The 12,463-nt window shown below is 45.4% G+C and overlaps 1 protein-coding gene across 1 annotated transcript; it reads right to left on the bottom strand.

Annotated features, from left to right (window-relative positions):
• Nucleotides 1-3,609: 3,609 nt before the first annotated feature.
• Nucleotides 3,610-10,895, bottom strand: LOC118118357. The gene is made up of 3 exons (XM_035171526.2): nt 8,956-10,895; nt 7,146-7,778; nt 3,610-4,255 (listed from the first exon to the last, which is right to left on the bottom strand). The coding sequence occupies exons 1-2, from the start codon at nt 9,961-9,963 to the stop codon at nt 7,257-7,259; spliced, it is 1,530 nt and encodes a 509-aa protein (XP_035027417.2). The 5' UTR covers nt 9,964-10,895; the 3' UTR covers nt 3,610-4,255; nt 7,146-7,256.
• Between the last annotated feature and the right edge of the window lie 1,568 nt (nt 10,896-12,463).

Raw genomic sequence — 12,463 nt, 5'->3', positions numbered from 1 at the left:
GTCACGCTGTAGAGAAGACAGCCGCTGTTTGCTCAGCTGTGCAGCTTCACACCAACATCTGGTTGGAGTCTCGCGTTAGCTTTACACAAGCATCGGCAAAGGCGGAAAAAAAAGAAAGGCCGGCTGGCACCTTTCACTTGGCCTCAACAAATACAGTCCAGCGTACAGGTAGGTAAGGTGAGGAGAGGACGGGTTCGCGGCACACACTGAACTCACTGTGGCGAGGAGTTCCCGGATGCATCTGCACGTCGGCGGGCCGTGTTGGGAGAGGTTACCGAGGGCAGGGTTTGGAATTTGTAGGGTCATATTTCAACAAAGCGGGGGGACCACGTGAGAGCCGGCGGGGGACGTAACAAAGGAACACGCTCAGCCCAAAGGCAGCATCTTGACAGGTTGGTTTAGGCACAGAGCAGAGAAATTCCTCAGCAGTTCTGTCATCCCGTCGAGATTGCGAGCAGCGCTGAGGTCAGCCCGACGACCAGCGAGGGCGTGGAGGGCAGACACACTGGGCCACTTCCTCTCCCCCGGGGGTCACTCACACAACCGCCGGACACAGAGCTGCAACTGTGGAGAGTGAGAACGACGTCGAGCCCTGAGACAAAACACAGAGGACTTATCTTCCAGTGGGACTGATGATGAACTGTGTTTCTCTTTCAAGCTGGGTGGTATTATGACTTGGGTGGTATTTGAAGGGACGGCTCAAAGGATTTGCTCGTCTTTGATTGCTGATCCGCTGGAGCGTGTGTGTATGTTTCATCTCTTGCTTCAAACACTCGTATTAATTTCCCTCGAATTCGATTTGTTCTCTTTAAAAGGCCTTAAGGGAAGACCGCGGTCGTATCGGGAGACTCGAGACACAAAGGAGTTTTAGAAAATGAATTCCATGTGTGATCGTCTTTGTAAAAAAACACTTTGTTGACAAGAGAGAGAGAAAAGAGACAATCCGACTCATTTTCATTTTGTCAGTTGCTGTTGCCTGTTTAGTTTGAAAGTTTTAGTATTTCAAGGTAACCTCCACATAAATATCTTATTTCTTTCAGTTTTGATGCAACTTTGATGTACAATAATGAGACAGTTGCTATGAGCAGTTGCTTTTATCTCTGATGGTATAAGTAAGAAAAGAGTATAAGGGAACATCATAACAAAATTTAATACATTTACAAAAACTTTCCTCTTTTGCAGGCTGGTAGTTAGCAAACTAGTGGATGCCTCAGAGACAACTATTAATAGTTGGCTAAGAAATAGCAATATTTACTAAGTGTCACAAAATGATAAAAAATATCGTACATCGTGGAAATTGTAGCGTTATTGATCGAACATCGTACACATGTACAAATACGATAATTATCGTACGTGCGTGGCAACACTGAGCCAGCTTGAAACTTTAAACAGAGAAGAGTCAAACACCTTTTTACAGTGTAAGTTATTCTTTGAAACTAACATTTGTTCGCCCTCCCTGTTGAATAAATATAACTGTAATTTAGATCCTGTTTCTAAACTATCTCAAACTTGACTTTGGCATCTCTGCGCTGTTATTTCTGAATTAACATATACACCAGTACCAATATCTACAATCAGCTGATATTCTGCTGCGGTCGATTTAATATTTCATCTCAAATAAACATTTAAATTAAAAAAATCAGTTAAAATGGAATAATACAGCACTATGTCAATAAGAATATATTAATATATAACCAAAATCTGTCCACTGTGTTTTTCTAGTGATTAAAACAAACCACAGTCTTTGTTGTAATCAGTTTAGTTTGACATGTTATGATCTGAAAGCTGTTTCTGTCCCTGCCTGGCTCTGGAGGCCGCTGGGATCTGTTAGCACCTAGATGTTGTTCAGGATCAGACCCTGGCCTCAGACACAAAGACCCTGGTTGTTCAGAGAGCTGCAGTTTTTCCATCCAGAACCCCAAACAGATCAGGAAACAAATACCCCGCCGGACAAGCATCCAACACCTGCGGTATGAACTGCATCCTTCTCGTTGTGTTATTTTTGGGTGGATGAGACAAACGGGAAGTGGCGGTACTCAGAGTCAGTGCTGTTCTTGGTCTGAATCTCTGTCTGACATTCCAGAATCACTCCAGTATTTGCAGAGGCAGAACAACCAGCGGCTCAGCCCGTTTGCCTCCTGTCTGACAGGCTCCTGCAGACAGGGCGTGGAGAAAGGCCCAGACATGGCCTGAGTCAAAGCCCACCAGGCTTTATGTGCTGCACACACATGATCCAGGCCAACAGATTCTCAAATGACCACCCTGAGGATTGATGGTTGTTCTGCGATTGGGTTCATACGGCGCTCTGAACTTCTCTTATCCTCAGACGTTTGTTTTAAAAGTTTGACTTCTCAAATAAAATGGATCAAGGAATGGTCTTTAAGAAAGCATTTTTTTTATCTCACTGCCAAAACAGACCTCTCCTGTGAATAACAAGTAATGTATGATTTGAGAAAATATTGATTTGACTGTATGTTTATTTATTATTAAGAAATTTGAAAACATTGGGCTATCTAGCATTACTTTCAAGTTAGTTGCTTCGAGTTATTCATCAGGCAAACATGCTTAACATGGTCTCCAATGTTCCAGCTCTTCATGTGTGAATATGTGCTGCTTCTCTTGGTTTTCTAGCTTCTGAAAAATGTATGATTTCAGGCAGGGTCATGATCATTTAAAAAAAAACACCTCGGTCAGCACTCTATGTCTTTCTTATCCTTCCCCATCTCTCTGCTTAGCTGCAGCCTAAATTTGCACTATTATTGAATCATCGCACAATAGAACAGTCCAGGGACCATTTTTCATTTTGAATGTTGCTCTAGACAAGAAATAAGTTGACAATAAACAACCTTCAGCGGCTCGTCGACTCTTTTCATTCGCCCTTGTAACACAATTACTCTCACAGCTCATCCAGGCTGCAGACACCCAGACAGTGAATGAGTGACTAAGTGGCTTTGGACAGTTCGCATGTGTCATCCTTCATCTGAACATCTCCATCAGTGAGGCAGACACGAAGAAAGACACAGTTGCCAGATGGGGAAATGGTGAAGTATCGTACCAGAAGTTTTAAATTATCGTAGTTTGAGGGAAATTATCGTACGAGATCAGAGAAGGGATGAGACGATTGGCTGGAAAGACGTCACATGAGAAAAGATGCGTAAACACAGACGTGATCCATATTTTACTATCAAGCTGATAATACGAAGTGTTACAAAATGATCAGATTATCGTACATCATGGAAATTTTGGCATTATTGATCGCACCGAGGGCAAAATTATCGCACGGATACTATAATTATCATAGATCTACTGGCGAGGGATGCATTTTTGTCTTGTTTAATGGTGGATGAATTGTAGTGGTTCTCAGAGGGAGGCGGTGCACTCTGATGGCAGCAGGGCCCTTTGAGAGCAGAGTGGTGAAAGTCTCAGACAAGATTTAAACAAACACTGACACAGACGCTGGCTCGCCCGGCCCGGGCTGCGAGCAGCGAGCGGCCCCTGACAGAATAAGGCCACAAGAGATCACACACTGCCATCTCCAGACCGGCCCGAGAAGTATTCCTGCTTCCACTTTAACTTCTGTTCCACACAAAAGGATGCACGAATCATTTGTCAGAGTCAGGGGGTGATAAAATGCTGGCGTCATTTCCTTTATTTCTCATTAAAATGTGGGACATTCAGCAGCCAATACAACATCTCTGGAGTTAGATAATTGAGATGTCAGATTGATTTTGTATGAGAAAAGTGCAGAGGAATCTATTATATTGCAGTTTATTTCCAGCTTTCTTGTCTTGTCACTGTTTTTCCTCTTATGTCCTGTGACAACCATGGGAAAAACCGTCTAGATTATTTTAATTGTAAAATATCTGTACAACAGTTTAGATGGTATACATCTTAACACAGCATACATTAGTATCACTAGCATCCAGACTGGTGTAAGCTGCCTGACCACAGATGTTTCTTTCTTCAATTTAACAAAAATAGTAAAAAATAAATTAACACTGGCATGAAAAGATACCTTTATGTTTCTATGGGCGGTTGCAGCAGTTCACAGTTTATCTTTATTACTCTCCACTACGTCTCCAGTTCAAAGTAAAAGCATGAATCGTCAGAGAGGTCCGAGCGCCACTCGTCCGTGCTGCTGCACTCACACACTCACAGGTCGACTCCTGGGAGAGTTTTCCCTTTGGAAATATCTCCACCTTCAGGCCGTGCTCTGTTTCCATCGGCTGACAGCTCGTCTCAGTGGCATCAGCTCCTGCCGAAAACATCATAACAAAAGAAAAACAGAGAGGGGGGGTGAAAAAATAAGAATTTAAATTCAGAACTCGGCTGAACCTCCACGAGCTCAGAGTCAGGGCTGCTCCCCCGATCAAATACTGTGCACACAACTTCTGCTTTTTCTTTTACACTTTCTACTGTACTGAAAGTAAGACATTGTGTGTGTGTGTTATAATTTTGTCTGAATTAACGTGGTATCAGGGAGGAAACTTAGCCGAGGGCAGGATAAAGCACATAAACACCACACGAAGAAGGACAACTGAAGATGAGAGGACAATTAAACAATCGAAAACCAATTCTTAAAAACCCAAGTTGGCCCAAATATAAGATGATATTTAGAGTACCAGTATAACTATGGTGTTCTGCAGAGTGTTGCATTATGGGTTATAGTTGAAGGCTTACTGTTGCATGCCAAGTGTTTTCATGTCCGTCTGTAGTGAGTCTGTCAGAGGTAGTAAACTTTATTTTACTGTCACATCATGATTTCAGTTGATATCGCAATTTAGTCCTGCATATTCACAAATTGCCACAGAGTACTCACACCACATCTGTGGCTCTCGGGCCCCTGCAGGTCTAAGAATTCAGGGCCCAGGTTCCAGCATGGTGGCTGATGTAAATATATCTGTCCTAGTGTTTTTCTCCCTCCCCTGTGTCACTATTGAGTTTGCCTCCTGCCATCCATCACCTGTCCATCAGCTCATCGACACAGCAGTGCTTAAACCCCAGATCTTCATCACCCCTGCATGTATTTTAAATCCCTGAAAAATAATTAATAGAATCAATATATATATATATAATATCTTTGTTTTGTGCAATCACGTGAATCAATAAGTAAATTCAACAGAGCATTTTTGTCAGTGCACTGTGTAGCTGTGCGTCTGCCTCTCCATCTGCAGTGCTCACTGCTCATCTCACCACCTCCCTCCAACTCCTTCTCCTCCATCTCTCCTCTCTGTCCTCCACCTTTCCCCTGCTGGAACCCTCACTTCCTGATTCATTGTCTGCTGTACCCACAATCATCATTCAAACGTCTTTATACTGATGTTCTGCATTTGGGCTCATTTATTCAACCTAACACCGACTTTATAAACTCTACTAACTCAACATTTTAAATTCCCTCTGTACATTTGTTCTTGTGCCAGTTTACTTTTCATGTAATCGTATATATAGCAACATAAAGTACGTTATATTAACTGTAAAGGGGTCATCAGTGTTTATTGATGGACTCATTATTAAGACTAAGATCTACCTTAGGGGGAGCTAATGGAATCCAAATAGTAAAAAAAAACATTTAAAAGGCTGTGTGTGTGTGTGTGTTTGTGTGTGTTTGTGTGTGTGTGTGTGTGTGTGTGTGTGTGTGTGTGTGTGTGTGTAGTACCCTTGGGTAATGGTTAAGCTACCTCCTGTGAAACTAATAAATAATAAACCAAACACAACAGTTACTCGACTCACAACAAAAAACAAGGGAGTGTTTGTGTGTCTGTGTTGCTTAGCACAAAATCTGTTGTGCCAGCCTTTCTAACACTGAACCTGCTCTGACTAATGCGGATGATTCAGGCCTTGTCGGCAGCATTGACGCTCTAAAAGACTCTGAAAGTGAAAAGAAACGACGTCGTCTCAGAGACATGCTCCATTGCACTTGCAGCCAATCAAACGCTTATCTCACTAAATGAATGAAAGCTGGAGATCAGGCACTTTTCTTCTGGCTGCCAGCCTCGACCCGGAGCTGCAGCGCCGCCGGTGCGTCTCTGCTGCAGCACGACGTGGCGGAGAGCTGCTCTGCTGTGCGGAGGTGCTCCTGTTTATATGGACGTCACAAATATACCAGGAGTTTGCCTCACTCCGTTCTGGCACGTGGCCAGGGGGATTTTATGATTAAAACCAGATTGTGCTTGCCCAACTCTGAGAGGCCAGAAAAATAGATTGCAGTAACGCATACTCTGCACAAGAGGGAAGTACAGAAACATGCAGCCTCTGCAGCATCTGCAAAGGTGGACTTTTTTTTTAAGGGGGAATACTACGTATCATGCATGTGCTGTTTAAATGTTCCTATTGTGCTGCAGGGAGTTTTTCACAGATGTCATCTTGTTATTAGTTCTGCTCCTAGTTCCGTCAGTAATGATACTTACTGAGTGTGGCATCAGAAGAGAGGTTGGATTTCTCATCATCGTCCCTCCAACAGTAAATTATTCCAATTGTGAGTCAGAGCTGTGATCATCCTGTAAACATAATGACTCCTCTTTTGTTTCACATAATTGGAGTCAAGTGGCTCGAGGGTCTCGCTGTGCCAAAAAACACTGAGCTTCTGCCAAAACGCTGAAGGTCCAAGATATGGTAAGATGACTAAGATACACTGTAAAAAAAAAGTCTGAATTATCTTCTTCTGAGTTTTAGGAGCTCGAATAAGACATGTCTCATAGATGTGTCTTAAAATATGCAATAAAGTATGTTTAGTCGTGGAATATTATCACCTCAAAATGTGTATTTCCCTTCAGCTGATCTGACCTTCCCGGCTGATTTTGAATGACGTCTAAAACAAACGGAACTACAAAAAAGGGCTTCCTTCTTCTTTCACTTGCCGAGACAGGCTCATTTTGCAGTGTAGTGAAGAAGTGGGAAATCATGTGACATCAACAAAAGCAGACGCATTACGCCCCCTTCTCCGCCGCCCACACACACGCATACATCAAACAGTCAATAAACCCTTTTTTGTAACAGGGAGGAACGCTGCAATTCATTTACTGACTTTGAAAACTACGCTGCCAGTAAACACGGCGAACGTCATCAGCTGCGAGCACCGACGGAAACATCAACACTGTAAAAGTAGTGAGAGAGAAAATAAACATCCTCTTGTTATCTGAGCTCACCATGAGTTGTTCCCCTGCCTGGTCCCTTCTGACCGCCACTCGCTGCAGCAGGGTCTCATGTTTCAGGCCCCCTTGGCACCGGGGCAGACCACCACCAACCCCCAACCCCCTTCACACCATGCTGGTGCTCTGGCGGCCTCTCCCGAGGTAGGCAGGGGTCCTCGCAGGTTTGGGAGGCGGGTACGGGCCCTTGCCGCACCGCCCGTTTTGAGGGTAAGGTGGAGGCTTCTGAGTTTTTGAACTGGAGGTGCTGTTCCCAATGATGACCTTGGGGTCCAGAGTCTGTGGGTGGGGCTGTGGGGGAGTATGGGGGTGCAGGTGAGGCGGGTGGCCGTTCACACGTGGCCTTTCGTGGTTGGCATCCTTACTGTGGCTGGGTCTGGTGAAGCGGCTGGTTTTAACCACAGCTGCCATGTGGACGGGGGAGGGAGAGTTAGTCCTTAAGATGATGCGCTCCTCGACGACGTTTGGCAACGCCAGGACCGCAGCGGGCCTGTGATTGGGCAGCAGGGCCGGCCTGGTGTCACCGGAATGAGCCGAGCTGTCAGAGTTATTGGACAGCCCCTGAATGCTGCAGGGCACCTCCTCGCTGAGGTCAATACTGGCGGTGAGACGATCAATCTGCTGGACCACCTGAATGATAATAAAGAAGGTCAATACGTGTCCAAACTGCAGTGATGGAAAATAACTAAGGACATTCTGTGCTGTATGAGTCTGTACTTGTGTGCAGTTCTCAAGTTAGTTACCTGAACTTTATGTGAATTTAGTGCCACTTTATTATCCACTATATTTCAGAAGGAAATTCTTATTTGACTGTTACTTTTCAGAAAAGGAGTTAACATGGAATAAAATGATAAAAAGCAGAATATTGTTGAGATTGAACCTGTGGTTCCAGCAGATTTGTGAAGCAGGACTTTCTTATCTCTTCCCTCCCTCATCCCATGACCTCTCATTTGTCAGGTGACACTTCGGGATGAAGCTGTTGGACTAAACTATCCACACAGTCACAGGGGCTGATTTCAAGATACAAGTCCTCTTCCTCTTGATACTTGAGGTACATTAAGCTCATAAATCCTCTCTTACTTTACTTAAGTATGATTTTACTGCAGTATTTTACCCGTAAATTGAGTTTTCTTTTTCCAACACCACTGCCAAACAGTATTTACAACCACAAGCTCAGACTGTGCTAAAACTGAAGTCACAATCAGCAACTCAACCAAACCTTTTCAGAATGAAGCTGTTTTCAGATTTGCTTTGTTTTGAAACTGTCTAAATGCACAATCACAGAGATGATTTTATTTTAAATGTATATTCCCCTCGCACAGATGCATTCAGCTGTGAATCGATGCTATTCCACAGCTGCATGCAAAATGGACACTGTAAGAGCAAGGCATAATTCAGTAATAGTCTCAAGCCAGGCTTTTTTAATGTGCTGGTCGGGAGACTGCCAACTTCAGGCAGTGTTGTGCAAAAGGTCAGAGCAAATCGTTCTCAATCGCTGCTTCGGTAAGAGACCATGAGTGAGTCACAAACAATGCAGTCAGCAAGTACACGCACACACACACACACACACACACACACACCCTGATTATGCTCTCATGCTCACACAGACACACAACCTGTGTCTAACTGATCTGCACTGTGACTCTTTTGTTAGCATCGCGGCTTAATCGCTTTAAACGTGACGATGTCCAGTGGAGCCTCTGTGAAAGGTTGGGACATCTGCACCTGACACCGGCCATCGAGGTTAAACACCTGATTTACATCTATTCAACGAACAGGATAATAGGATAACAACGGAGCCTCCTACCTCTCTCATCTCCACGTGAACTTGCTTCAAACCCCCCAACACATCCTCCAGATCTGTCACCACTTGTCGGATCTGATCCCTCACCAAGTCCTCCCTCCTCTTTGGCTTCACCACCTCAGAAGCCTGGTGCTGGTGGTCGACGGTGGGTGTCGGTTTTGAGGTTTCCGCACCGCTGATGCCAGAGGGAGGGATGCAGGGCCCCTTCCGTTTGCTTTGGTTCAAGTGTTTTTGCGGGACTTCAGTGGGGAAGAAACCTTTGTGGGAGCCACTGCGTCCGTTGTAACCTTCCTCTGATCCACCCCTCTGTTTGCCCCAGTCCTGATGGCTATCTCTTTCCTGCCCTCCCTCAAAAACCACTGGCCTCGGTCCACAGTGGCCATTTGGCACGGGCAAATGACCCGGAGGGGAACAGTGCGGCTCCGCGTGCTGGCTCTCCTGGGTGCATTCACATCCTTCCTCTTCCTCATCCACGCACACATACCTGACAGTCCTCCTGTGCCTGTATCCTTGACCTTTGACCTGAAGATGAGGAAGAGGATGTGGCGTCCCGGCCTTGAAGGCGTGCGCCCTGGTGTCAGCCTGCACCACACAGCCACACTGTTCTCTGACAGACGGGTAGTGTCTCACCCCAGACTCCAGCGCGTAGCTCCACTGGGCAGGGTTCAACTCCCAGGGGCACACTTGGCTCAAGTCGTCTGAATGAGTGCAAGGGCCGGGCCCCGCAAACACAGGCCTCCTCTGTGGGCTGCGATGACCGCTTCTCTCTACCCTGTCCACCAAGAAACCTCTGCCTCCTACGTTTTTAACCCGAGGAGCCTGGACGTCTTTCCTGCAGTCCAGAGATGGGTGGTCCGGCTGTCTGGCTGATGCTGGTTGGTATCCCGGCCCACCGTGATGTCCATACGGCTGCTCATGGTGGACACAGTGCTGGCAGGGGCAGGGTGCCGGGGTGCCCTTGTGCTGAAGAAATCGATGGTGTCCCGCTGTTTGTGCGTTTTCTGTGTACATGTCCAAAGAAGTCCAGAGGATTGCGTGGAAAAGGCGTCAGAAAACAACTGGTTTCCTCCGCTCCCTGCTCTCTCCAGCCCAGTCATTCACTCCCTCTGTTTTCCTCATCTGCGCCTTCCCACAAGAAAACTTTTTCTTCAGCTCTTTTTTCCTTTTTTCTTTCTCTCTACCCAAGACTTCTCCCTCCCCTTCCTTCCTGTCTGTTGTTTCCCTTCTCCTTCTCCTTCTCCTTCTCCTTCTCCTTCTCCTTCTCCTTCTTCTGCTGCTTCACCTCTCCTGCAGTTGTTAATCTCTGCTACAGTTCTTCTCCTTCCCTGGACACCCGCTCTCCTACTTCTCCCAACTTTTTCTTACTCCTTCTTCTTCCTTACCCTGTAGCCCTCTCTCCTACACTGGGCCCCTCTCCCTCCCTCCCTCTGTCTGTCTCTCTACCTCTCCCGCCTCGTTGTTCTATCTCATTTGCTGCTGCAGGCTTCTAGTCTCTCTCTCTCTCTCTCTCTCTCTCTCTCTCTTCTCTCTCTCTCTGGCTGTGTATTTCCCGTTTCCTCCCCTCCCCTCTCCTGCTCTCCTCTTTTCCTCCACCTCTTACTCCGTCTCCTGCCTCTGGTTTATTCTCTCACATACTCGGCAGTACCTGGATCTGTGAGCTCCTTCTGCCTCCACCACCTGAGATCCGGGCTCCTCCGGTAAGGGACTCCATGTGGGGCTTCAGTCTCTCAGATGGTGTGTGAAGTGGCTCCTCCGCTCATTAGTCCAACTAAAGCCTTTTGCACTCTGCAATTAAACACTGTCTGGGATTCCGTGGCCAGAGACCGAGAGAGGAGGGGAGGAGAGGGGAGGAGAGACGCACCGGGGGAGGTGGGGTTTCAAGCAGCCCTCTGAGTCAAGGAGACAGAGCCACTGCTTCTGTACGAGAGGAACACTTCCATGCTTCTGAGTCGCCTTCATTTTTCTACCTCTCTCTCCACCGATTCATCCCATCCCTGCCACTCCTGCCATTGTCTCGGATAAAGTGATGTCACATCAACAGTTGAGCAAAACTTGGTCAGCATAGTAGCTCTGATTATAGGGAAGTAAGCCTCCTGCCATATAATAGCTGTTTGTGTGCTGTCAGAAATGTCAAGCTATGCGTTAAAGCCATGTTGGACTGAGCATCCATTTCATTACAAATCTATCTCTGCTATACATAACTATAATCTCTACATAAATGGGACAAAAAACCCTCCCTCGCACAACAGTAAAGCAGGAAAAGCCCCCCCCCGTCTAAAATAGCATGAGGCATTTACGTTGCGGCACAGCGACGGAGGACATCCAGGCGTTTATTTTCAAAGAAAGCTTTGAAAACAATGTGTTGTAAAAAAAATTAAAAATAAACTACTGGGAATCACAAACATAGGAAGATAAAGAGGGTTTATGCATCCCAGCAGGAGGATGAGCAGCAGTCCAGTCACAGCTGCTGGGAAAGACTGCTGCTGTAGATGAAACGAAGCTGCAGCGACAACACCTAACACATATATAACAAACATTCTCACAGGAGAGGGATGTGAATCTATATAAAACAGGACTGATTATAAGGAGTTAGTTAGTAAGCAAAGTTCTCAGGCATCAAATCTCCAGTGACTCTTTGGCCTCTTTGAAGAAGTGAAAAATGAGCTGTGAAACTAACAAGTTGACCACATGCAAACACATGCAGCGGTTACATGGCAACATGATCGTTCATTTGCAGTTCTGCTTCTGCTCATCTGGCAAAAATCCAACCGATTTCGTCTCAACCAGCTCCTGCAGGAAATATCTGATCCACACCCTCAACCAATCCTGAGTCAGTCTCAGCTGTCAATCATGATGTTTCACCCTGTTTGAATAGCATCTCAAAAGTCATTACAACCAAACTTACTGGAAAAATGAACACATGCACATACATCAGTGTGATAAGAACTACCTGAAATGAAAGAAACAATCTAAGAGAAAAATGTATTTGACGTGTACCTTGACTTTTCAGATTGGTCCATGTCCCAGCTGCTAATATGGAGGAGGCAGGATTTATGACCTACACAGTCACCAGGTGGCGATCTAGTCGCTTTAGCTTCACTTTTGGTGAGTTTTCATGGCATCCATCTTTACTTTCTGTTTATGGATGGAACCTAAACTGTAAATTTCTGTGCCCTGGAATCAAAACAAGGAGCTGAAAGGTCGTAAAACATTCCACCGAAGTGCCGAGTCAGGTGATTTTTCTTTGTGGGCTCAAGAACAATCCCACAAGTCATTTGATCCAATGTTAATATAAAAATATTGATCATAGCAGCTTTAAAAATCAAGAGAGAGTCTGTTTTTCAGTTAATCGGTAAATTAAATACTTGAGAAATCTAATTACATCAAGGCATTGATGCAAAATTGTTAAAAAAATCCAGTTCTGCTCACACTGACATAATGAACCAAGAGAAAGAGGCAGATACCAAATAGAAAAACCTTCCTATCATCTCTCAGCACTTTGATAGTGTCC

Source organism: Hippoglossus stenolepis, chromosome 11, assembly GCF_022539355.2.
Source record: "Hippoglossus stenolepis isolate QCI-W04-F060 chromosome 11, HSTE1.2, whole genome shotgun sequence".
In the NCBI taxonomy this organism is placed as follows: Eukaryota; Metazoa; Chordata; class Actinopteri; order Pleuronectiformes; family Pleuronectidae; genus Hippoglossus; species Hippoglossus stenolepis.
Note: the sequence above shows the minus strand (reverse complement) of the source record. Positions and strands in the feature narration are given on the sequence as shown.